We start from the raw sequence: 24,905 nt of genomic DNA, 5'->3' as shown, positions 1-24,905 counted from the left end.
GAACGTCACAACCCACAATGCATCGCGTGGGTTTACGTAGCCGCAGACCGGTCAGAGTGCCCAGTAGCGGCTCCTGCAAAATCTCAGCGGTGGGGGGGGGGGCGCAATTGTTGCGATGATGACAAAGGTGACCCGTTCAATGGGTAAATCAACCTTATTCGGCTAGCTAACCTGACATTGTCACACTGCATTGTATTTTTTTTTCTGGTCCTCTCACGTAACAATACCACCAATAACCACTAGATGGCAACATAAAATAGGGATCGTTCCTACATACTACACAGTATTTGTGAACAGCTACACCCAGGAGTTAATTGTAAATGTCTTTAATAAATTATTTTGGCTCTACGATGAATGAACAATCCACCGTGGTCATCAACAGATAAAGTGTCATTTATCAGTTTGCCCTCCCAAATACCTTCTGAATGTGAGGAGAGAGACCTGCTTTGCCATTAATCGAATAAAATTGAGTATGGTCTTCAATCTCAATCTCACTCAGTCTTCAAGCAAGGCTAACTCGAACACGCCACAAAACTTCACACAGTCGATAAGATGGGCTAGAATGTGGAAGCTCTTCCTCACCTCATCATTGTGACAACGCACAGCTATCCTGTAGCTCTTGTACAAAATATGTGGCAATGTTGGCCTTTCCGAAAGCCAAAAGTTCAGGCAACTGTCCATATGCATCTTCAATGTTTCTCATGCTTTGCAAAATCTCAGCCTCGGAGTTTGTACATCTGTATGCATGCATGCATATATGTGTGTGTGTGTGTGTGTGTGTGTGTGTGTGTGTGTGTGTGTGTGTGTGTGTGTGTGTGTGTGTGTGTGAGGGGAATTTCTGAAACCTAACAGGTATTTTAAAAGTAATATACAAAAGGTTTATTATTTTTCACAGTCAATATTCACACATCACATTACAAACACAGGCAAAGTAACCCTCCCTCTCTTCCACACACAAACACAGAGGATCTTTGTAGTGGAAACATAATCAAGCAGTGAGTGTTTGAGTTAGTAGTGGTCATAATGACAGGATATAAACATTTAAAAACATCCATCTTTGGAAAATTCATTTAAAGTAACAAATTCATAATTAATGATATTGGTAGCAAAAAGACACGAGATATGTAGACATGATGTAGTGTAACATGAAATGTCATTTTTCAAAATAGGGAAGGTAGAAGAACTTGAAGCCTCTTCTCCCATGGACAGCACAACTGATGTATATCACATGGTATACTGGTGAAAATACAGTAGAGAACATTTATCATTGTGTTTACAATGACAAGTAGGCATTAAGTCGGCACTGCCCTGTGCTAAGTTGAAAATATTGTTATCAGTTAAAGCAAAATCGCAAGGTAGAAAAACAAAATGCTTCAAGTTACCTCCAGGAATGAAGAGGAGAAAACCAGGTACAAAGAAAATTGCACTCGAAACACCTGTGGGGACACGTAAATGCGTCATCAGCTGTGACCCACTGCATCTAAACAAGCACTAGCACCACATCAAATCTGTAGTAATGCAAGTTTATTGCTAATGTTGATACTTGTTCTTTGAAATCATGTATGGTTCTGACAGCCAAACTATATTATTGCCCTTTTAACCCCATGTGAACTCCAACACAGCTTTGGAGATACTCAGAAAAACAGTCAAGGTAAAAATCTCTTGCGTTTGATTCTCAAATACCTTCCCACACAGACTACTAACTGATTTAAACTAGCTTTCTAAAACACATTTTAATAAACAAGATTTTTGAACCCGTGCCATGGGCTGTTATTTTTGGTGCTGTTTGTCTTTCAATCAGTCATTCGACATCTCAACAGAAAAACCAACGAAGCAATTGACAGGAAATTTCAAGAAAGTTGAGCAGTGGTCCCTAGAAGACCTGATTAAATTTGTGGGCAAACGAGCAGTCTTACTACCATAACTAATACTACGCAATCCTTTCCTTTCAAATGGTGTCCCTTGGGTTTTGTCTATCTAGGTATTTTTATTACCTCATCATTTAATTAGATGTATAATTCCAATTTTGTTCCATTATTTAGTATAATAAGACAAAGAGCACTGGAATTTTGCTTCCTGTTTCTTGGTTAGGGCATAAAATGAATGTGCTACCCAAACTGCTTTATCTCATCCAAATGATTCCTATATTGTTTTCGAATAGGGCCCTAAAAGATGTGAATAGTTGGCTAAGCTGCTTTTCATATGGAGTAAATGTAGACCTGGACTGAACATGGCAGTATTGGGGTTACCAGGTTCTCAGGGACAGCTTAGATTTGCCAAATATGAAATGAAAGCCACATCACTTTACATTGTATTCTTACAATGAATTGTATTCCATCCCATCCATCCATTACCCAAGCCACTTATCCGAATTCGGGTCGCGGGGTGCTGGAGTCTATCCCAGCAGTCCCTGGGCGGGGAGACACCCTGGACAGGCTGCCAGTCCATCACAGGGCCCGCACGCACGCCCGCCCGCATGCACGCACACACGCACACACGCACACACACACACACACACACACACACTCCTGACCTACATGTCTTTGGACTGTGGGAGGAAACCCACACAGACACGGGGAGAACATGCAAACTCCACACAGAAGGGACTTGGGATGGCCTGGGGTTTGAACCCAGGCCCTTCTTCCTGCGAAGCAACAGTGCTAACCACAGGGCCACCGTGCTGCCCACTGTCAAAGTATACCAGCTATGTGCTCACTTGAGCTATATATCTGAATGGGTAAAGAACAACACTTCCTCTATTTGGCTGGGCACTGAATCATTATCGAAATGTAGATTACAAGATTTACTATTTTTTTAAGAATTTTAAGAACATAAGAGATAATTGTACCAATCCGATAACAATCAATACTCTCACGGCATGGAGATCAGTCCGTCTGGAGAGGAGGTTCAATTTAACTTCCACATTTACCCCAATAATTATCAATCCTAAATTTTTTGCAAGGAATGTTGGATACTGGGTTCCAGCAATGATATAGCCAAATCGGGAGACTTATTTTCAAATGATAGTTTGTCATTTGAACAACTGACACTATAATACCAGCTCCCAAAACAAGATTTTTTTTTTATTTCTTACAAATAAGGCACGATACATATTACTAGGAGTACAACCCTTATCGATCACCTGGAAATATCTGCTATTGAGAAAATGCTGTTTCAAAAATCAGGGAAGGTATCTCCAAGTTTGTCCTCTGATGTAATGTGTGTCATGTCTCCTACTAATTCACAGAGGGTTAAAGGTGTATGGGAGAAGAAACTGTCAGTGACTATTGATGAGGAGACATGGGAGACATGCCTATTGCCATGTCGTAAATTACACAAGTATTGGTCTGAAATATTGTGTGAATTGAAAATATATTTGACAAAGTTTTTTTTTTATTCCTCCCCCACCCCCTGATTGTACTTGGCCAATTACCCCACTCTTACAAGCTGATCCCCTCTGCCGATCTGGGGAGGGCAGCAGACTACCACATGCCTCCTCCGATACATGTGGAGTCGCCAGCCACTTCTTTTCACCTGACAGTGAGGAGTTTCACCAGGGGGACGTAGCGCATGGGAGGATCACACTATTCCCCCCCAGTCCCCCCCCCCCAACAGGCGCCCCGACGAACCAGAGGAGGTGCTAGTGCAGTGCAGCGACCAGGACACATACCTACATCCGGCTTCCCACCCGCAAACACGGCAAATTGTGTCTGTAGGTACGCCCGACCAAGCCGGAGGTAACACAGGGATTTGAACCGGTGATCCCTGTGTTGGTGGGCGACAGAATAGACTGCTACGCCACCAAGACACCGACAAAGATTTGGAAATGGATCCGATGTCATTGATTTTGGGCCTCCCAAGTGGAAATATTAACTACTGTAGCTAGCAAAAGGTTATATAACATTCTTACTTTTGCTGCTAGAAAAAATATATTATTGGTGGACTAATGATAAGAGCCCTTTAGTTAAGGGCTGGTGTAAAGTTGTAATTGAGCTGGTTCTTCTGGAATATTTCACAAATTTTCTACACACCAAAACAGATCAGCTCTACAAAGTCTGACAGCCCTATCTGAATTATCTTGGACCTGATTTTTCTTCCATTATTTTATAAGGGGTCTCCTGAACCTTAACTCTTGTAACCTGTGATGTACCTGCAATATAGGCAATTTCCTGTAACCTCCTGTACATGTTAGCTGATCTGAGCCGTTTCTGTTGTTTTATTGCATATATGTTGTCTTATTATTGTTGTTTTTGTGAAAAAATAAGAAATTCTAATGAATATATTGTTTAAAAAATTGGGGGGGAATGGGTAAAAGTCACAGATTAAGGTCAAAATTGCTTTGCAGCTGTAATTTTGTCACAAATGGTTTGATTTCCTCCAAATTGACATCAAATGGGGTTTCTTTTCCAAAGATGTAATCATATCCATTGCTTTGGTGAGAAATGGATTGTTTTGAAGACCAGCGGTGGTCAAAGTTCAGCGGAGGAGTTTGTTGTGCTTGGCATTGGTTGTTAATTTTGCAACTATTTGCTGTCTCCTTTGCTTTAATCCAACATAGGATTTCTTTCCTAACTATATCATTGCTTTTTAAATTGTTTTTTTAGTTTATTTTCAGCAAACTGTTTCACACTTTGTAATTTTGCTCTTGAACAGTACACTGGAAATGAATATATACATTGCCTGCTTGGATTATTACTTGAATGATGAAGCATCTTTTTCAGTTCCTTAACTTGCAAAATCCTTACCTGCATTTTGGTTCAACTGGATGATGATTCCAGTGAAAATAAGAGCTGAGGAAACCAAACGTAAAGAAAGTGAAATACAATAACCGCTACATAAATACTGTATAACAAATAACTACAGTTTGTAGGGGAAGAAAGGAAAACATGATAGACATCAAAACTGTTTCCCCTTAACTTTTCTCACTTCTGGCAAAAAGGTATCGGTAATAAGATGGATAAATATGGGGATGAAGTTCACAGTATAAAAAGCTTGTGGTATCACACTGAGCAAAACCAATTTGAAAGCATAAGAAACAAATTCGTGCAACTTTCAAATAATAATGCTATGGATATTGGAGACTGTTTTGTTTTAACACTAAAGCTAGCTGGTGTGGACCTGGGTTACCAAATGTATTTCCGGTTGCAAGCCAAGATATAGAACAAATGCTAAACATAGGTACTTTAAAAGTTGACATGATTCCAGTTTAGGGTACAAGGACAACTTTTCCCTTCCTCTATCTACAGTGTTTCCCCCTATATTTGTGCGCTGCTGCTGAAGTATGAGCACCATTGCTAAAATTTCACACAATCTTTAACATAAATGGGCTACTAATTATTTTCACGTGCATACTCTGCAAGCATGATAACACCCTAACGTTTTTGTTTAATCGTTTTGAGTCATTGACTAGTGCATCAAATCCCAGAATCCTCCTGCTCCTCATTCTTCAAAGGACATCTATGATCATCTACTGTTTTAAGAGTAGTGTAGCTCCTGTAAGGAATAGGGTAGTGTGTAACGTGTGTGTGTGTGTGGCGTGGGTGTAGTTGAGCGAGTGTGAGAGAGCGAGCGGCAGAAAAGTGACATTGAATGTGAGCAGAGCAGAGGAAAAGGTTAGCCAGGATTTTCCCTACCATTATAAGGCTTAGGTGCAGCACCCAAGCCATTTTGGGCAACACCTAAGCAATGTGGAAATCATCAAAACTAACTAAATTACTTTTCCCAGATCTAACGGTTGTAGTTGGTCCCCAGTGGACTTCTATTTTTGGACCCCCCCCCCCTTTTCTCTCCGATGGTATCTGCCCAGTTACCCTACTCTTCCGAGCCGTCCCGGTCATTGCTCCACCCCCTCTGCCAAGCCGGGGAGGGCTGCAGACTATCACATGCCTCCTCCGATACATGTAGATTTACCAGCCTCTTTTCACCTGAGGAGTGAGGAGTTTCACCAGGGGGACATAGTGCGTGGGAGGATCACGCTATCCCCCCAGTTCTCCCTGTCCCCCGAACAGGCACCCCGACCAACCAGAGTAGGCACTAGTGCAGCAACCAGGACACATACCCACATCTGGCTTCCCACCTGCAGACACAGCCAATTATGTCTGTAGGGATGCCCGACCAAGCCGGAGATAACATGGGGATTCGAATAGGCGATCCCCGTGTTGGTAGGCAACGGAACAGACCGCTATGCTACCCAGACACCATCTCAGTGGACTTCTTTAGCAAGTTTCTGTCTTTAAGCTTTTTGTGTATTGTTTATTTATTATCTGCTCTAGCTTTTCCAACTTGCTGTATACCAATATGTTAATAATAATGGTCAAATGATGTGAAATTGTATATTCTTTATTGAAAAATATAAACCCCCCCACCAAATACATCCACCTAAGTCTGCCACAAATGCTGAAATTTTAAGCCATTCCAACGGGCGTGAATACTGGCCGGCGCTGTATGCTTGTGGACACACGGCATGCACAATGGTGCCGCTGCAGAAAAAAATTCAAGGGGAAACACTGCTCTCTATCTCTGTAAATATAGATGCATTTACTTTTTCAGTCACTACTGACTTTGAAAATGTTCTTCGCCCACTTTCTAAGAGGCGTGTATATCATGATGCTTGAAAAGAAGAAAGGAGGTAAGCCAAAGTCATGCTTGAAAGTTCATGGATGTCAGTCTTATATGGTATACCTTATTTGGTTAATTAATTAATTAATTAATTGCATATATTGTATCAATGAATAAAAGAAATTTCCTTATAAGAAAACTTCTTGGCAAGACCTCTTTGTTGGACTAGACTTACCAACTCCAGTGATAAGGAGAAGAAATGAAGCAAGAACCACCCTTCTATTCTTCTTTACCAGGGGATGAGACATCCACCTAAGCAACATATGTATACATTTTTTTTCCATTTTAAAAAGCTTTGTTTGTTGTGTGTGTGTACTTACTTATTTGTGGGAGTGTTTGAGCATGTCTCAGCTTACCCGCAGCAGTGCGCAGACAGCTGTGTGACAGAACTCAATGTGCTGAAAGACCACTGTGAGCTGCAGTAAGACAGAGTTGCAGGATCGCTGTAAGAAAAAGCAAATGCAAAATGACTAACCTTCATCAAACAGAACCCATCAATCATCACACAGTAGTTTAATGTACAAAGAAAAAGAGGTGGGGTGGGTGGGGGTGCACGAACACCCTTAGGACACTGAACCTGATTTTGAAGAAGTTATTGAAGGACGAATTGCCACTGTTGCCCAGAATGTCTTCATTTTCCAGATTCTAAAGACGCACGAATAGCAGTTTGAGTAGAGGATTAGCCAATACCCAATGGTACACTCGAATCAATCGGTGTGTGTGTGTGTGTGTGTTTGTTTAGGATTTCAAATTACCTGATACTTAAGATTGCTATGGTCTGGGTTACCTCCTGCAGCAGGCAATGGATGACTCTGAGGTTTGGTGAAAGACAGAGGACCAAATGTGATCTCTCCTACTTCCCTGTCTTTATCTCTGCACTTCCATCTTTCTGTCTCTGCATCGGATACAGCTCCATCCTCCTCACCCTCTAGCGCAAAGGCATCATCGATACTAAACTGCGTTGCCATTATGATAGCTTCAGAGCCTGGACTCCTGTGGGTTGAAGTACACTGCGTTGGGAGAACAAAATATCACTCAGAGATAAGCTGGGATTTAATAACTTGATGACATGCACTGTGTTACGTCCCAATAGTATAATGTATTGTCTGCAGTACTCATTTCTTTGTGCGACACATGCACTACCCCCAACACCACCACCACATACATGCATTCACACACGCACTCGGAATTAATCAAGTCGGCAGATATCGTCCACCCGGCAAAACTAACAACCAAGAGGACAGACTCTCATCCCGCAACTGAGATTAAAGCAGATGGTTTCATCGATCAGACTCCTGTATATTTCCGAGCGAAGCCCCGTTTGCTCAGCTTTCTGCCATTGTTTGCCCGTCTTTCCGCTACCCGATCAGATGATCCTTAGTAAACTTACTGTCTCAGAGGACTGTTTTCAGCAAAGATACCCAACTTCCACGTCGAAATGTGGACGGTCACAAATCTGCTCGACCCATGGTGAGTTCATGAACACCCTCTACGACTGTTATCCTGTTTTACTCAAATGCTAATAAAAACAAAACAAAAAACTTTTTTCCCCTCAAAACTTTTGACCAGCCGCTTATCGTAACGCTCAGCACTCGATTGCACTTGGCTGATTACGCCCAGGGCCCAGCCTGCCTTTGAATCGAGCATCGAGATGTCGTTCGACCCTTGTGTCAGCGATCACTTACGTAAAGGATGACAAGTCTGTATTGCGTCCAAGTGCCCTGTTCTCAAATCAAATGATTAAAAACTGTTCCGATGAAAAACGTATACGTCTTTAGCAAATATCTTTCTTGTCAGAAATATCAACGATCATAAAACCACATTTCAGTTAAAGTTAAATGAAAACAAAAGCCTTTTGTCTTACCCAGTATCGATTATGTTTGCTCGTAATATGTACGCTGAGACTGACGTTGATCATAATTGAAAGGTTGAGATTTAATGTTGAGATAAAAAAAAGAGTTAAAAATAAATTCCACTGGTAGCCAGTAACTGCTGCCAACATGTGAAATCATGTGATTTCCAGCAAGTCGGACGACCTGCGAAGGGCAAGCAAACATTTCGAGACAAACAGTGATTGATTAGTTAATGCTGGTGGCAGTCAGGTAAAAGAAGTATCAGCAGTGGCTTGATGGTGGAACAGCTCTGAGACATTGAGACGTTACAGTTCATTGGTAGAAGTGCCTCTGAATTTGGATGCCTTTGAAATTCTAGCAGCTGTAGCGGTGGGTGTTTCTTTTTCTTTTATTATTTTCTCTCTCTCTGTGATATGACCTATTCCATGAAACATACACTATTTTGCTTGCCAATGGCAAAAACGTATGGCTTGGGTTGCTGAATATGACACATGAGCAGAAACAGAAGGGGTGAATTAGGTGTTAATATAATTATCCTGTGCCATTGTGTACTTTGAGGATTTTTCCCCCTCTAAAAATGTCAACTGCGTTACCTCTCCCCCCTTTTTCATGACGTCCTGCAGATGCATCACCTGGCTCTCCTTTGCCTCCTGCTCCAGCTCGGTTTCGAGGTAAACACATCTCATTTAAACAATAGAATCAGAATCATGTTTATTGGTCATGTAGGTTTGCACATACATGGCATTTGACTCCAGTTTCGTGGCTCTCTCAGTGTACTTAACAGAAGAACGACACTGCGGCAAAACAATCTTTAGCTCTATACAAAAGGATTGACTTATACAGACGAAATAAGAGGTGATAAAGTGCATTGGTACAAGTTTAAATACAAGTTTTGAGGGGGAAAGTACCTCTGGACGACCAGCGGGCAGAGACAATGCTTCTGTAATAGTTTATGTTGCAAAGAATTTGATTGTCAGATCTTTCTCACTGTTAAACAATCTCTTGGATTTTCTTTAACATAACATTTTCATAAAGCAAATTGTAGCTTGATACATCACATGAATGCTTGATTGGACGTGTCTACCCAAACATAAAAATTCAGCCTTAGTGATGTTACGGCTGAACTAAGTTACGGCCACGGGTGTGTCTGTATAGTTGTTTTGTGTTCCCTTCTGTATCTAACCCTCACTCTCATTCGACATTCAGGTTCTTATGGTACAGCTCTTGCAGCACTTTTTTGATCTTTTGGTCTTAGTTCAGCCGTAACATAATAACCTGAATGTAGGATGAGAGTGAGGGTTAGATACAGAAGGGATCACAAAACAACTATACGGACACACCCGTAGCCGTAACAGTGAAAATCTTTTGTCAGCAGACTTGCTACGATTCAGCTTTTTTTTTTTTTAAATATTCAGCTTTCCACATCATCGATTCTTCGGGTTGTACCTGGTTCCTCTTTGACGCTTCCTTGTTTCCCTTCTCAAACACACTTCATTGGCGGGGCTGTCACCTGGAATTACAATGGTCTTGTTGGATTTCAGTTGTTATTACAACCAATTCATATATCATTTGCTGTACATACACATTTCAAAAGAATTAACATGCAAGTAATGTAAGACATGCATGCCACTTAAAGTTACATTTTAATCCAGTGTAGATTTAAATAGAGATTTGATTTGTTGGTTTGAAATTTTCCTGTCAGGAGGAGACATAAGTGAATTTCCTGCTGAGCAGTCTGACCCCGGTGCAGTCATTATCAAAGATAAATCACTGAATATAATCCATGTAACTCCTGCTAACATGGGATTGTATGAGTGTGTTGTAAAGGAACACAATATTGAGTGGAAGAAGAAATACACCATTGAAGTTGATGGTGAGGAATATAAATTAATACATCTTTATGATACTAACACTTTGTATTTTGTCTACATGGTTGCAAATGATATGTTGGATTTTGATAGATAAACAAAAATGAGGTATCTATGACATGCAATAAGAAAGCTCAAAATTCGGGAAGACTTGCAAAATTGCTGAATAGTGCATTTGTTTCTCTCCTTGATCCAGTGTCAAGTGACTATATCATCAAAATGAACCAAGGCAGTATGGTTTACCTCCCCTGCCATCGCCCATCATTTAGCCAAGCAAACACCTATGCACACTGGTTCAAAGAAACTGGGGGAGGTGAGAGGAGGGAGTTGACTCCTGTAGAGGTTTCAAAGACTGGCGAGAGACTCGAATGGTTTTACTCAGATCCATCAAGCAATGATCAGACTATCACACTGAAAGAGCTAGGCGAGATGGATGCTGGAATATACTATTGTGAATCTGCCAAAGGGGAGAGGTTCAACACAATCACCCTTATTGTTGATGGTAGGTTTGACCATCTTCTCTGAAGGATCACTCCATAACTCAAACATGATCACTCATTACATGTTGAAACATTATTCATTTATATGCCAGACCAACAACATCCACATATGTATTCAAAAAAAGAAATATTCATGTGAATCCAAAAGCATAATATGGGCAATACTTGTACACAAAAAGAATGAATATCAGGATGGTTCTTAAATGTCTTTCAGTTGCCCCTACTGCTCCTCCTCATTCATGCAGTGGGTTCACCACGGCATGGGAACCCTGCCAGGAAGAAACCAGTAGCATATCGGCGTCCATTTTGAAGGAATCCATGACAGAGTTTTCCATGAAGCTTTACTCCCACATCAGCCAACTGAAGTCCTCTGCCAACCTACTCTTTTCACCAATCAGCATCAGTGGGATCTTCTCGAATCTGTTGCTAGGTAGGGAAATTAAAGCAAGTTCCTGCTGCACCTTCCCCTTGAAATTAATTGTGTAATGTACTGAAGAATTAGCAGACCAGCAAGATGCAAACTGGTCCCATATTTGAGCTGCTCTCACTGCGGTAACTGGGTAGCTTAACCAAATAGGCACCTGGCACATACCATGTTGGCACAGGCCTGATTACTTTGGCCTAGTTAGCGATGGTGGAATCCAGTTCAGGACCTTTGCTCTCTCTCTCTCTCTCTCTCTCTCTCTCTCTCTCTCTCTCTCTCTCTCTCTCTCTCTCTCTCTCTCTCTCTCTCTCTCTCTCTCTCTCTCTCTCTCTCTCTCTCTCTTTTATTCAAATATTTTCTCAATTTTTCATCCCAATGTGGCATGTCCAATACCCAGTTCTCCCAAGGCCCCACCATTGCACAACTCCTACGGTGGCAGGGTGGGGGGGTATAAACTTCCATGGATGTGCTCTGATATATAAAACATGCGAAATATGAAACATGTGGAGGCCCAAGCTATTTCCCTGAGAGCCATCTGCAGCTGTATGGGCACCCCAAAGCTTGTAGAAGTTACTAATTACAATGGTGGGAAACTTTATCCCCACCAGCTCCCCATGCAGGAGCTCAGCTGATTGTGCTGATTGTGAAGCGTAGAGTTGGGGTGTTATAGTATTAGTCTGCTGCCCCACTCAACTCTTTCTCTCGCTTATCTATCTTGCCTATTTCTACTCTCCTGAAAACATGCTGAAATTGGAAAAAATTATCTCTAAAAATTCGAATTTTAAGACTGTTTATACGGACATCCAGGTAAAGTAGCAGTCGATTCCGTTACCTACCAACACGGGGATCACCAGTTCGAATCCCTGTGTTAGCTCTGGGTTGGTCGGGCGTCCCTACAGACACAATTGGCCATGTCTGCGGGTGGGAAGCCGGATGTGGGTATGTGTCCTAGTTGCTGCACTAGCGCCTCCTCTGGTCGGTCGGGGCGCCTGTTCAGGGTGGAGGGGGAATTGGGGGGGTAGCGTGGATCTCCCACGCGCTACTTCCCCCTGGTGAAACTCCTCACTGTCAGGTAAAAAGAAGTGGCTGCAGACTACCACATGTACCGGAAGCGGCATGTGGTAGTCTGCAGCCCTCCCCAGATCGGCAGAGGGGGGGAAGCAGCGACCGGGACGGCTTGGAAGAGTGGGGTAATTGGCTGGATACAATTGGGGAGGAAAAGGGTGGGGGATAAAAAAAAAGATTGTTTATATGTAAAAACTGCTATCTCCAAATTAAATACATATTTGTGGTGTTTTTGTGCAATTTATACACAAGGAAAGTCAAATCTGCACGACTTTGAAATGTGCAAGTGAATTTTACTGTTTTGCTGTGTTTGATCTTAGCCCAACTAAGTGTCTGACACACGGAAACCTTCCTTTTAAATCATTCTGAATTTAATTCCCTCTCCCTCAGGTGCGCGGGGTGATACCAGAAGAGTCATTGAAGCAGCCCTCTGTTTGCCTCATGACTTCCACTGTGTTCACTCCCAGATGAAAAGGCTGAAAGAGAATCTGCTCGCCTCACTAAAGATCGCATCTCAGATATACTACAACCCATGTACGATTATCACTGAATGCCACATAATGGCTGCTCTATTAATGCAGCTACAGACAAAGATTTCAGTGCAGATAAAGGCAAAAAATGTTCAGTCTTGGCGAGAATCTCAAGACTTACTCTGTACTCTTTGCCATCGCAAAACATGTTACATTTTTTCCATCACATCTTCCCCTCAGACATGAATCTGAGTAAGTCCTTCACCAACCAGTCGGTGGAGTTTTATAATGCTGAGGCTGTCATGCTGCAGAACAGTAGTGAGGAGAATACAGAAATGATCAACAGCTGGGTGGCAAAGCACACCAACAATAAAATCACACATCTGGTTGATTCTGTACCGTCCGAAACTCAGCTGATCCTGCTGAATGCCGTCTACTTCAATGGTCAGTTGAACGTGTGTGTGTGTGTGTGTGTGTGTGTGTGTGTGTGTGTGTGTGTGTGTGTGTGTGTGTTTTATGGGTACCTTTTTAGAGCTTCTTGTATTTTTGTCTGTACGCAAGCATGTCAAGTTTTGGAAACTAATACACTACATGTTTGTGTGGGTTTCTGTGTTCCAGGTCAGTGGAAGACCAGATTTGATAGCCATGTCAAGCGCTCCCAGTTCACGAAACTAAATGGGGACCTACAAACGGTGCCTATCCTCTACAGCTCAAAATACTTGGTTTCTATGCAGTATGTCCCTGAACTTAAGGCACAGGTAAAAGAGAGACACACACACACACACAGAAACAGACACACACACACACACACACACACACAAACAACAACAACAATCTCTCAGTTTGTTTGGCAATTCAGTAAGCTATCTGAAAGCTAGCACACTCATATTCTACCCACTAATTATCCTGTATTCTCCACACTTTATTGACACATAACTACTTCCTGCATACTTTCACCCTAGAAACTTCATTCAAACGTAAAATTTTTCAACTTGTTTAGGAGAGGTGTGCAACATGCCTTCGAATTGATATCTCTTAAAATTCTTGTGAAATGTAATTTATTTCAGGTTTCCCCATAATTGAAATTAATGATGTAATGTCCATCTGTGGCGGAATTGAAATGTTTTCAAACACACACACACACACACACACACACACACACACACACACACACACACACACACACACACACATTATAAATCAGAATATTTGGCTGCTGGCTGTTTCTCACAATCTAAACATTTAATTAATGTGCTTTGTAGGTTTTGAGTTATGAGTGCTTGTGTCAAACACATGTTCCCACTGCCTTATCCGCCTTCAGCTGAACCTTTCAGCCAGTGAACTTCAGCTCATCTCATCATCAGCCGCTTCTCCAGGGTCGGGTTGCAGTGGCAACAAGCTAAGTAGGGTACTCCAGACGTCCCTCTCCCCAGCAACGCCCACCAGCTCCTCCTGGGGGATCCCAAGGCGTTCTCAGGCCATATTGGACATGTAATCCCTCCAGCGAGTTCTGGGTCTACCCCGGGGTCTCCTCCCAGTTGGAGGTGCCCGGAAAACCTCCAAAGGAAGGTGTCCAGGAGGCATCCTAATCAGATGCCTGAACCACCTCACCTGGCTCCTTTCGACGCGAACGAGCAGCGGCACTAATCTGAGCTCTCTCCGGATGTCCGAGCTTCTCACCCTATCTGTAAGGTTCAGCCCAGTCACCCTACGGAGGAGACTCATTTCAGCCACTTGTATCCACGATCTCACCCTTTCGGTCACTACCCAAAGCTGATGACCATAGGTGAGGGTTGGAGTGAAGATTGACTGGCAAATTAAGAGCTTTGCCATCCAGCTCAGCTTCCTCTTCACCACAACTGTCCGGTACAACATCCATATTACTGCTGATGCTGTACCAATCCGCCTATCAATCTACCGCTTCATCCTACCCTCACTCGTGAACAAGACCCCAAGATACTTGAACTCCTTCGGCTTGAGGCAACAACTCATCCCCAACCCAGAGGAAGCGATCCACTATTTTCTGGTAGTGAACCATGGCCTCAGATTTTGAGGTGCTGACTCTTATCCTGGCCATTTCACACTCCGCTGCAAACTGCTCCAGTGAGCGCTGGAGGTTGCGTTCTGATGAAGCCAACAAAATCACATCATCTGCGAAGAGAAGAGATTCACTTCTGAGATTCCCAAAATGGACATACTCCTCAACTTGGCTGCGCCTTGAGATCCTGTCCATGAATATCACAAACAGAATTGGAGACAAGGGACAACGTTGGTGGAGTCTGACACCCACAGAAAACGTGTTTGACTTTATGTCAAGAATATGGACACAGCTCTCACTTTGGCTATACAAGGACCGGATGGCTTGTAGCAACTGCCCCAGTACCCCATACTCCCGCAGTACCTCCCAAAGAGTGTCCTGGGGTACACGGCCGTAAGCCTTCTCCAAGTCTACAAAACACATGTAGACTGGCTGGTCAAACTCCCATGCTTCCCTGAGCACTTCTGCAAGGGTAAAGAGTTGGTCCATTGTTCCACGGCCAGGACGGAATCCGCATTGTTCCTCTTGGATCCGAGGTTTGACAGTCAGTTAGAGCCTCCTTTCCAGCACCCTAGAGTAGACTTTCCCAGGGAGGCTGAGCAGTGTGATGCCCCAATAATTGGGGCACACCCTCCGGTACCCTTTTTTAAATATGGGAACCATCACCCCAGTCTGCCACGCCACAGGTAATGTCCCCGACATCCATGCAACACTGAAGAGGCGTGTCAGCCAAGAGAGCCCAACAATGTCCAGAGCCTTCAGCATCTCAGGGTGAATCTCATCCAACCCGATGCCTTGCCACCGAGGAGCTTCTTAACTACCTCAGAGACCTCTGCCAGGGATATGGGTGGGGCTTCCCCCAAGTCGTCAGATTCTACCCACTCCACTGAGGATGTGTCAGCCAGGTTCAGGAGCTCCTCAAAGTGTTCTTTCCACTGACCGACAACATCCCCAGTCCTGGTCAGCAGTTCCCCTCCCCGGCTGAAAACAGCTTTAGTCAAGCCCTGCTTCCCCTTGCTGAGTCACCGGATAGTTTGCCAGAACTTCATTGAGGCCAATCGAAAGTCCTCCCTCATAGCCTCAATGAATTTCTCCCACACCTGAGTTTTTGCTTCCGTGACCACCGAAGCCACAGCCCTTCTGGCCTCCTGGTATCTGTCTGCTGCTTCAGGAGACCCCTGGGCCAACCAAGCCTGAAAGGACTCCTTCTTCAGCCTGAGAGCTTTCCTCACCACTGGTGTCCACCAGCGGGTTCTTAGGTTGCCACCTCGACAGACACCGATGACCATATGACCACAGCTTCTACTTGCCGCATCTGTAATAGAGGCTTTGAACATGGCCCCCTCAGACTCTATATCCCCAGCCTCCCTCAGGATACAGGATAACTTCTTCCTGAGGTGAAAGTTGAAGACCTCATAGACAGGGACCTCTGCCATACGTTCCCAGTTCACCTCACTACATGTTTGGGTTTGCCAGTTCTGTCCGGCAGCCTTCCCCGCCATCTGATCCAACTCATCACCAGGTGGTGATCAGTTGACAGCTCTGCTCCTCTCTTCACCCGAGTGTCCAAAACATACGGCCACAGATCTGATGATATGACCAAAAAGTCTATCATCGATCTTGGGCCTAAGGTGTTCTGGTACCAAGGACACTTATGAACTACCTTATGTTCGAACATGGTGTTTGTTATGGCCAATCCATGACTCGCACAGAAGTCCAATAACAAGGCACCGCTCGGGTTCTGATTGGGGAGGCCGTTCCTCCCCATCACGCCCCTCCAGTCCCCAGGCAGAACCCTATCCAGGGCACCACCCAGAGACTCCAAGAAGGCCGGATACTCCAAACTGCTATGTGGTGCAAAAGCACACACAACAGTCAGAGCCTTCCCCTCAATGACTGGCAGTCATATAGAGGTGACCCTCTCATTCCCCGGGGAGAACTCCAACACAGCGACACTCAATCGGAGACGTGTGAGTATCCCTACACCTGCCTGGCACCTGTCACCTTGGCCAACTCAAGAAAAGTAAAGAGTCCAGCCCCTCTCTGGGAATTTGGTACCAGAGCCCATGCTATGTGTGAGGTGAGTCCAACTATATCTAGTTGGCACCGCTCCACCTCCCGCACCAGCTCAGGCTCCTTCCCTGCCAGAGAGATGACATTCCACATCCCGAGGCCCAATCTGCGATGCCGGAAGTCAGCACGTCCCGGTCCCCACCTTTGCCTGCTGTGAGGCCTACATTGCACCCTACCCCAATGCTCATCCCCACAGGTGTTGGGTCCATGGGGTGGCCAATCAACTTTTGACATGCAAATTAGCAGCAGCGCTCCTCCCTGCTCTTACCTGCTGTTTCAGCTCCTGCAGCTTTAGCAGTCATGTTTTATACTACATGCATAGGTGGATTATGAGACAATCGGCCCCTGGTCACTTTTACAGCCCGGCAGGGCAGGTACACTGACTTACAGCCAGCAGTGCAATAACTAAATTCACCTGTACCTCAAAAGGATCTACAGCACAAATACACACAATGCCAACAACACATTAACTAAGACATGCATTCACCTGCAGTTTCCTTTGGTTTTTCAGTAGGACTATTGGGGTTCTGTTATTGACATGAATGACTAAGCCCTTTGACTGTGACAACAAATGCAAAGTTAATAACAATGACTTCACGCAGAGGCTCTAGATTAGGGGCCCCCTGAGCTGTTGGGCCCCTGAGCTGTTGGGCCTAGTTGATGTACATATTATCTGTACATAAAAATGTTTGATAGACATAACAATATAACTATCTAAGTGATGCCATTTATATACGTATGTGTTTTGAGTTGGTACCGTTTGTTTGAAACCAGTAGTTTTAGCAGTTATTCTATATGACTAAAGCAGCTTCACTGGCTTACACTGACTTTTCTCCTTTCTACATTTCCCACATGCTTTTCTCCTTTATACTCATTAATACTCCACACTCACGGCCGCTCTGATGACCGAGCAGAATAAACCGCCGTTCTTGCAATCCACTCGTCATGTGGCTGGGAGGTTCGTATCCCAGACTCGCCGTAACCGGTCACGGCCAGAGCGTCCACGGGGTAAGGCATTCATTAGGCCAGTGTTTCTCAACCCAGTCCTCAAGGAACCCCTATCCTGCAGATTTTCTTTGCAACCCTGAATAGGTACCTGTTTGTAGTAATTCAGCAGTGAATGTCAGAGTTTGCACACCTTGTATAATTAAGTGCTGTGAGATAATTGGTTGAGTAAGTACAAGCAGAGCTACCTATCCAGGGTTACAATGAAATCTGCAGGATAGGGGTTCCTTGAGGACTGGGTTGAGAAACACTGCATTAGGCCACCCTTACCCGGTGTAGTGTTCGGGGACTCGTCGTTCTTCAGCGACCCCTCTGGCCCATCCGGGCGCCTGCAGCCAAGCAACCGAAAGCATTCTCCCTACGTCTCCTTCGCGGCCTGAGGGTAATGCATTCCATGCGTGGCTTCAGCGTGTAAAATAGCGAGAGCAGCCGACACGAGTTTGAAGGAAACTGGTGTTACGAATATCTCCTTACTGTGGAAACGTGAGCCAGGGAGTTATTCGACAAGCATTCCAGCCATATGCCATTGGGTTAATAGGGTGGGATAAGGGGAAAAACTAGAAATACGTTTATAGAAAATTTAAAAAAGAAAAAATAAGAAATCAATGAATACTCCACTCACACTCTTTTATGCGGCCTTCGTGCTTTATACTGCTTTCATACTTCACACTTTCTTTCACACTTCTTTTTTTCTCAACATTTCACACTATTCTTCCCCTTCATACTCCATGCTGTTTTGAAAACTGTTGTACCAATTGACTTCATCCGAGCTTCATTATGTTTACTTGCTTTAACACTGTATCTCACTGGTCTGGTTGGCTTCACCTCCTGCAGCCTTTACAATCGCCCTGTCTATGTCTAGCTGCTTCACAGACTTAGGCTGGTTTTATTCTTTCAACATTTCACACTTTTCTCCTTTCTAGTCTTTTATAAATTATTATACTCGTTTCTTTTAACCTGCAATCAACTTCATCTAGATGTAATAATGGTGGATTACTTTAGCTGTTTATCTCCAGCAGCATTAGCAGCCATTCTATTCTCCTCCGCCCCGGTTATTTTCTCTCAACATGTCATACTATTTTTACTTCTTTGTCCTCCTTTATACCGTTTTAATTTGTCGACTTAACACCTCGCAATCAGGGTCCGAAATTAACACTCGCCACCCGCCAAAGACGAATAGATTTTCTCATTGGCGAGTAAATCTCAGAAGCCTACCCGCCAAATGGTGAATAACAAAAAAAGTGAAATCCAAACACTTAACCCCCCCATCTCTCTCGTTTTCTCTCCCTCTCTCTCTCCTTAGCAACAGCAATAGCATAGCAACAACAATAATAGAAATTAACCAACCAAAGTGCATTAGAACAATAACATAGTGTAACGTGCATGGATAAGTAGACACGTTGGTCCTTGACTAAGGGGTCGGACCCTTTAGTTGACTGGTTAACGTTGTCGCTTGCGGAGTGGGAGACACGGGTTCGCGTCCCGGCTGTGGCGACGGTTCCCGGGCTGCCCCCCCCCCCCACCCGAGCTCGCCGCAACAGCAATAACAGAAATTAACCAATCAAAGCGCATTAGAATGTTGCTAGACGCTACTGGCGGGTAACATTACGCGCACACACACGAGAGGAACAACGACAGCAGCACCCGTCAAATTCGGTACTAGCCTACTCTATTCTTTTAACTAACGTTAGCGAGCAACACCAGTTACGTGGCGATATTTAGAAGGCGCAAAACCATCATCAAAAAGACAACCATGCCCCGAAGAGGAGGAAGAAGCCACCATCACCACCAAACCGAAAAAAAAGAAAGTTTAGTGAAAAGTGGAGGTATGACGATAAAGGAGCTGCTAGAGGCTGGTGGAGTATAACGCACAGACCGTGATAATGAGTTGCTCCGTCTGTCGCCAGTATGCCAAAAACCGTAGCAGTTCATTTATCATCGGTAACAAGATAATGAAGGTAGAAAACAATCAAGGAACATGAGACCTGCAGATGTCCCATTACCTGTATGAATGCCTCTCGGGCTCAGTCGGAGCCTGTCCTGGCAACATCCTCCGTAAAGGCGCTAATAGCCATGTCCGAGCAGACCAGCATGAAAATCTCTCCGACTTCGAATGGATGTGCGAGTAAGTGAATTTAGTTGTCATCTCAAAATATCCTTATACAGCGTAAACAAAGTGCTGGCTGTAGCTAACGTTAGCCAGCTAGCACTAGTATTTGACACCTAGCTTGCACTAACGTTAGCTGTGTGCTAGCTTCAACACCATGAAACAGGTTAAAACTGACTGGCGGCCGAAGTGTCCGCGGTGGTGTAGCGGTCAAATCATCGGCTTTGTGTCGATGCAGTTGCCCACTGGGGACTCGGTCTCGTCAGATCCGACTATGGCCGGGCTCGATGAAGCAGCAATAATTGGCAACGCTGTCTTCGGCAGGGGGGCGAGGGGTTTGTGTTCGTCATATGAATGCGTCTCTGGGTGTGTCAGAAAAAGCAGTGGTTCGGCCTGGATTCGCCTTGTCACGAAAGTGGCGAGGTGTCTCCTTCGAGACCGCCGGCCGGAGAGATGCAGTTGGCGAACGCATGCAGTACGAGGGTGGATGTCTGAACTAAAATAGGGATCGATTGACCACTAAATTGGGAGGAAAAAAAGGGAAAAATCAGAAATAAAAATGATTAAAAAAAACCCAACTCAGTCACACTCTCGGATCTAATGATGGTGCAGCTGTCATCTCCCGAGATCAGGGAGTATGACCCAATCAGTGCTGTTGATCTGTGGCACCAAGACTGTCAGGAGCAGGAGGCCAGACTTCATGGACGGTGCGAAGAGAGTGGCTGCTGCAGAGTGAGAAGTAGCCTGGGACTAGGGACGGGCATGTGGAGCACTCGAGTAGTTACAATAATACTGCAAATAAAACATGAAATCATACTTGTAACATTTTATCATTTAACTATTGACTGATTTTACATAAAAATATTTTTGCTTCAAATCTGCACATTTTTAAAAGCTCTTATTCAACACCATACCTTAGTCTCTCATTGATATGTACTGACAACGTTTGTATGGCACAAAAAAGGCTACTAATTATTTTGGCCGATAAAAAATATGCTTGGCAGGTAGATTTTTTTTCATCTACCAGTCTCCTTGGCCGGTAAGCCAAAAAAGTTAATTTCGGACCCTGCTCGCAATACTTTCATCTTGAAACGTCGTTCTTACTTTGACGTGTTCTGCTGCTTTTGTTGTGGATCTCATTGGTCTGACTGGCGACTGCTGCTCTCTTGCAGTCCAGCACCTTAAATAAATTGCATTGGCTTTAGCTTCAGTCAACAGTTTGCACTATTTTACTCTCTAAGTTGTATTTAGGTAAAAAATAAATAAAAGAAGCAAGGGGCGTCCGGGTGGCGTAGCGGTCCATTCAGTTGCCTACCAACATGGAGATCGGTGGTTTGAATCCCCGTGTTACCTCCGGCTTGCCGTGTCTGCGGGTAGGAAGCCGGATGTGACTTTGTGTCCTGATTGCTACACTAGCGCCTCCTCTGATCGGTCGGGGCGCCTGTTGTGGGGGACGGGGGGATAGCGTGATCCTCCCACGCGCTACGTCCCCCTGGTGAAACTCCTCACTGCCAGGTGAAAAGAAGCGGCTGGCAACTCCACGTGTATCGGAGGAGGCATGTGGTAGTCTGCAGCCCTCCCCGGATCGGCAGAGGGGGTGGAGCAACGAGTAGGGTAATTGGTTGGTTACAATTGGGGAGAAAAGGGGGGTGGGCATTTAAACAGCATCTTTTCAGCTGCTTTCGGCCAGCCAGCCCACAGTTTCCTCAAAAACTGCACTTTTCTAGTTAATTGTGGTCTTTCCTTATGCTCTTTACTTTACAGCTGCAGCGTCACACTGACACCATTTTCTTTGTGCAAACAGGTGGCAAGGTTCCCCCTCACAGGTGAAACCAGCCTATATATTTTGCTGCCACGCACCCATTTACTGCCTGACTTACAAATGACAGAGATGCACATGACGGATGCAACCATTCTTCAAATGGTTAAACTCCTAAAAAGTGCATATACTCAGCGTGTTGAAGTCACCTTACCCCGCCTCAAACTGGACGTCCAGACAGACATGAAAACCCTTCTCAAGAAACTAGGTTTGACTCTTCTTTTTTGACACGCTATTCTGTCTGTCAAAATTCTGATTCTTATAAATGATGGCACGTATTGTCCTCTAGATAGACTTGAATATTGAATATTATGTTGTGACAATCATGTGTGTGTATATCGATGCTGCATCAGTCTGCCTCATGGACAGTCTCACTTCTCAGTCTTCAAAGCAGTTTCTTTGCAAAATACTCATTCTTTCCTCCCCCCCCCCCCCGCTCTTTCATCCCCTTTATTACTAACCTTTCTCTGTTTATCCTAATTCTTGTCGAACCAGACCTTTCATCACTCTTTGAAGATGCCAATCTTTGTGGACTCTACGCAGAAGACAAGGTAATTTTGAATGATGCCCGGCACAAAGCTTTCCTCAGATTGACCGAAGATGGAGTGGAGGCCAGCGCCGCCACCTCGATTTCTTTGTATCGCACCTTCAATTCCTTCTCTGCCCTGCGGCCTTTCGTCTTGCTGATCTGGAGCGACCAGGCCGATGTGCCTCTCTTCATGGGCAGAGTGACCGAACCGTGAGCGAGAGAGCGAGAGAAGAAAGGTGTTTGGGGAGACGGCGGGAGCAGCGTGCAAAATCATGCAAAGACCAGATTTATGTGAGTCTAACAATATAAAATGTAGTGGAAAAATATGGTAGAAAAAAATAAGATGCAAGCACTTTCACTTTGAAATTGTGCTAATTACGAAATTATATCTCACACCTTTTCAAGACTAAGTGTAGGGTTGATATATAATGCAATCGTTGTATAATGGCATCGGTATATAATAGCTAAGCTGCTGAGCATCAAATATTGTATTTTAGAGTGTGCTGAATGTAATAGCCTAACTTGCATACATGGTGGGTCAAAAGTTATTGACTTTGTGAATCCATGACGAGAATGATCTTTCAAAACATTAAAAAAGGTACACGTCTGCATGATGTGTATGTTGTCAGAGTTTTACATGTCTAAACAAAACTGCTGACAGACGACCGTTGAAACAACTTCAGTTTATTTCGTGAAGGTAGTTACACAAACCAACCACACAATGGCAGCCACACTGCATGATCCACGTTGACAGTGAATTATACACAGGGACGCAAATAATGAAGCCCCCTGTCTCATTCACCCCAGCCTCTCTTCCTCCACCCCGCCAAGTCTGACCAGAAAGACCACACAAGTCCTCAATATCAATCATAGTAAAGGTTTTTAAAACAATAGTTCACTTTGTAAAGCACATCAGCTGAGCAAAATTATCTTCAATCATATATATATATATATATATATATATATATATATATATATATATATATATACACACACATACAAACTGAGAAAATGTGCAGTAGCGATGGTGACAGGCTGAACGGGGGACATGAGCTGGGAACCAGTCAGCATTCAGGAGGACCTGCTGACGTCATGTTGCCCTCGACACATGATGGCGATTGCCCAGGTCTGCTGTAGATTGCAGGGGTGTCCTCATGTTTGAAGCGAGTTGAACAGACAAGGGTAAAATATTATGACAAATATTAACAAAACCAATAAATCCTTGTAAACTTCCAAGATAAGAGTAAACATCAATATAGCCGAGCTCCGTTTGAGCCCTGTCCATTGTGGTTAAATGTTATTGTACAGAAGCCCGAGTCTAGAACATAGAGAGCATTGCAAATCTCAAACGTGCACCTCTTAAGTATGGATCACGGGATAATGTTGTCTATATTGATTATCTCGGTGCTGACGCGTTGTGATGTGCATAGAGAGAGCAGAGACCCAATCTCCCATCTTCAAGTCAACCCAACCCTTTGTGAAAGTTGTTCAAAGTCTAACTTGAAGTTAGTTTGAACTACAAGATTTTTGTTGATAGAGTTCATGGCTCTTATGTTTTTTTTCTGAATCTAATCAAAGACTCTCCAGAATGTGTTTTTGCAATCAACAATGAAACATTCACAAGTTTTCAAAGTACAGCAAGAATATGAACAGACAAATCAATTTGACAGTTGAAAAAAAAATACCTGGAGGACCCCATTGATTGACGGTGGACGTGCTTTTGAAAGCTAGCATGGGGCCAGAAATATGGCCATCAACGAACACTAAGCACTACCGATCACCCTGCTGGAAACGAGGACAGCGTGCAGAGACACTGCACCCCATAGCCACTGTATGCATGTAAAACAGAGCATATACACAAATACACAACACACAATGGTGTGTGTACACACACACACACACACACACCATGTTGTGTATGTACGTCAATATTGTTTGATCCTGGTTTATGATTGTCCATAGTTCACAGCTCCCACATGGATTTACGCGTCACATCTAATCTATTTTTTCCTCTGGGGTTGTGCCATATTGAGGCTCTGCTTCAGTGTCCAATACCACATGACTGCTAACTGAGAGCACTACATTCTTCCCAAGGCAACCCACTAGCTAACAGAATGAGAAACACTAGTTTGACTGATCATTTGCTATGGCCAGTGCTTCAAATGTCCACTTCCTAGATTTTATATTTTGATTAGGAATACTTGGAGCCAGTGAGGAAATGACTCCTTCCGAATGGTCTAGACAGCAACCATATTACATCTACATCCCTTATTTCATTAGATTTTCCAAGATCGTGCCTATAGACACAGAGATAAGGATTTATGGAGCTCTTCTAGTTGTGGGCAGTCCTGTGCTGACAAATGAGATAATTAGACCAATCAAAACATTAGATTAGGAAATGACTCTTTACTGGTGTGATTCTGGCAGCATGGTGGTGCAGTGGTTAGCACGGTCGCCTCACAGTAAGAAGGTTCTGGGTTCGAGCTCGGGGTAGTCCAACCTTAGGGGTCGTCCCGGGTTGTCCTCTGTGTGGAGT

General features: G+C 44.0%; 2 protein-coding genes across 5 annotated transcripts; one reads left to right on the top strand and one right to left on the bottom strand.

The window, feature by feature from the left end:
• Positions 1 to 863: 863 nt before the first annotated feature.
• tmem134 (transmembrane protein 134) lies at positions 864 to 8,549 on the bottom strand. Of its 3 annotated transcripts, none has more exons than XM_056280870.1 (8): positions 8,483 to 8,549; positions 7,374 to 7,611; positions 7,196 to 7,263; positions 6,975 to 7,061; positions 6,794 to 6,870; positions 4,746 to 4,790; positions 1,383 to 1,436; positions 864 to 1,236 (listed from the first exon to the last, which is right to left on the bottom strand). In XM_056280870.1, exons 2-8 carry the CDS (start codon positions 7,584 to 7,586, stop codon positions 1,154 to 1,156), a joined length of 627 nt encoding a protein of 208 aa, XP_056136845.1. In that variant the 5' UTR covers positions 7,587 to 7,611; positions 8,483 to 8,549; the 3' UTR covers positions 864 to 1,153. The 3 variants fall into 3 exon arrangements, with proteins under 3 accessions (XP_056136845.1, XP_056136843.1, XP_056136844.1); XM_056280868.1 differs by lacking the exon at positions 8,483 to 8,549 and adding an exon at positions 8,009 to 8,196 and having other exon boundaries at positions 7,374 to 7,628; XM_056280869.1 differs by lacking the exon at positions 8,483 to 8,549 and adding an exon at positions 8,009 to 8,196.
• A 161-nt stretch (positions 8,550 to 8,710) lies between these two features.
• Positions 8,711 to 22,983, top strand: serping1 (serpin peptidase inhibitor, clade G (C1 inhibitor), member 1). Of its 2 annotated transcripts, XM_056280629.1 has the most exons (11): positions 8,711 to 8,840; positions 9,095 to 9,142; positions 9,887 to 9,995; positions 10,174 to 10,344; positions 10,536 to 10,841; positions 11,054 to 11,269; positions 12,719 to 12,862; positions 13,039 to 13,242; positions 13,417 to 13,556; positions 21,826 to 22,048; positions 22,336 to 22,983. In XM_056280629.1, the coding sequence occupies exons 2-11, from the start codon at positions 9,095 to 9,097 to the stop codon at positions 22,581 to 22,583; spliced, it is 1,809 nt and encodes a 602-aa protein (XP_056136604.1). In that variant the 5' UTR covers positions 8,711 to 8,840; the 3' UTR covers positions 22,584 to 22,983. The 2 variants fall into 2 exon arrangements, with proteins under 2 accessions (XP_056136604.1, XP_056136605.1); XM_056280630.1 differs by lacking the exons at positions 9,887 to 9,995; positions 10,174 to 10,344 and having other exon boundaries at positions 8,764 to 8,840.
• Positions 22,984 to 24,905: the final 1,922 nt, after the last annotated feature.

The sequence above is a fragment of the Lampris incognitus genome, chromosome 5 (assembly GCF_029633865.1).
Source record: "Lampris incognitus isolate fLamInc1 chromosome 5, fLamInc1.hap2, whole genome shotgun sequence".
In the NCBI taxonomy this organism is placed as follows: Eukaryota; Metazoa; Chordata; class Actinopteri; order Lampriformes; family Lampridae; genus Lampris; species Lampris incognitus.
Note: the sequence above shows the minus strand (reverse complement) of the source record. Positions and strands in the feature narration are given on the sequence as shown.

Coding starts and splice junctions, on each gene's coding strand:
- tmem134 (XM_056280870.1), bottom strand. CDS start 7,586: ATGGCAACGCAGTTTAGTATCGATGATGCCTTTGCGCTAGAGGGTGAG. Junction 7,264..7,373: donor ATAGCAATCTTAAGTATCAG/GTAATTTGAAAT, acceptor GTGCGTCTTTAG/AATCTGGAAAATGAAGACAT. Junction 7,062..7,195: donor AATAACTTCTTCAAAATCAG/GTTCAGTGTCCT, acceptor TTTTTCTTACAG/CGATCCTGCAACTCTGTCTT.
- serping1 (XM_056280629.1), top strand. CDS start 9,095: ATGCATCACCTGGCTCTCCTTTGCCTCCTGCTCCAGCTCGGTTTCGAG. Junction 11,270..12,718: donor CTTCTCGAATCTGTTGCTAG/GTAGGGAAATTA, acceptor CCTCTCCCTCAG/GTGCGCGGGGTGATACCAGA. Junction 13,243..13,416: donor GAATGCCGTCTACTTCAATG/GTCAGTTGAACG, acceptor TCTGTGTTCCAG/GTCAGTGGAAGACCAGATTT.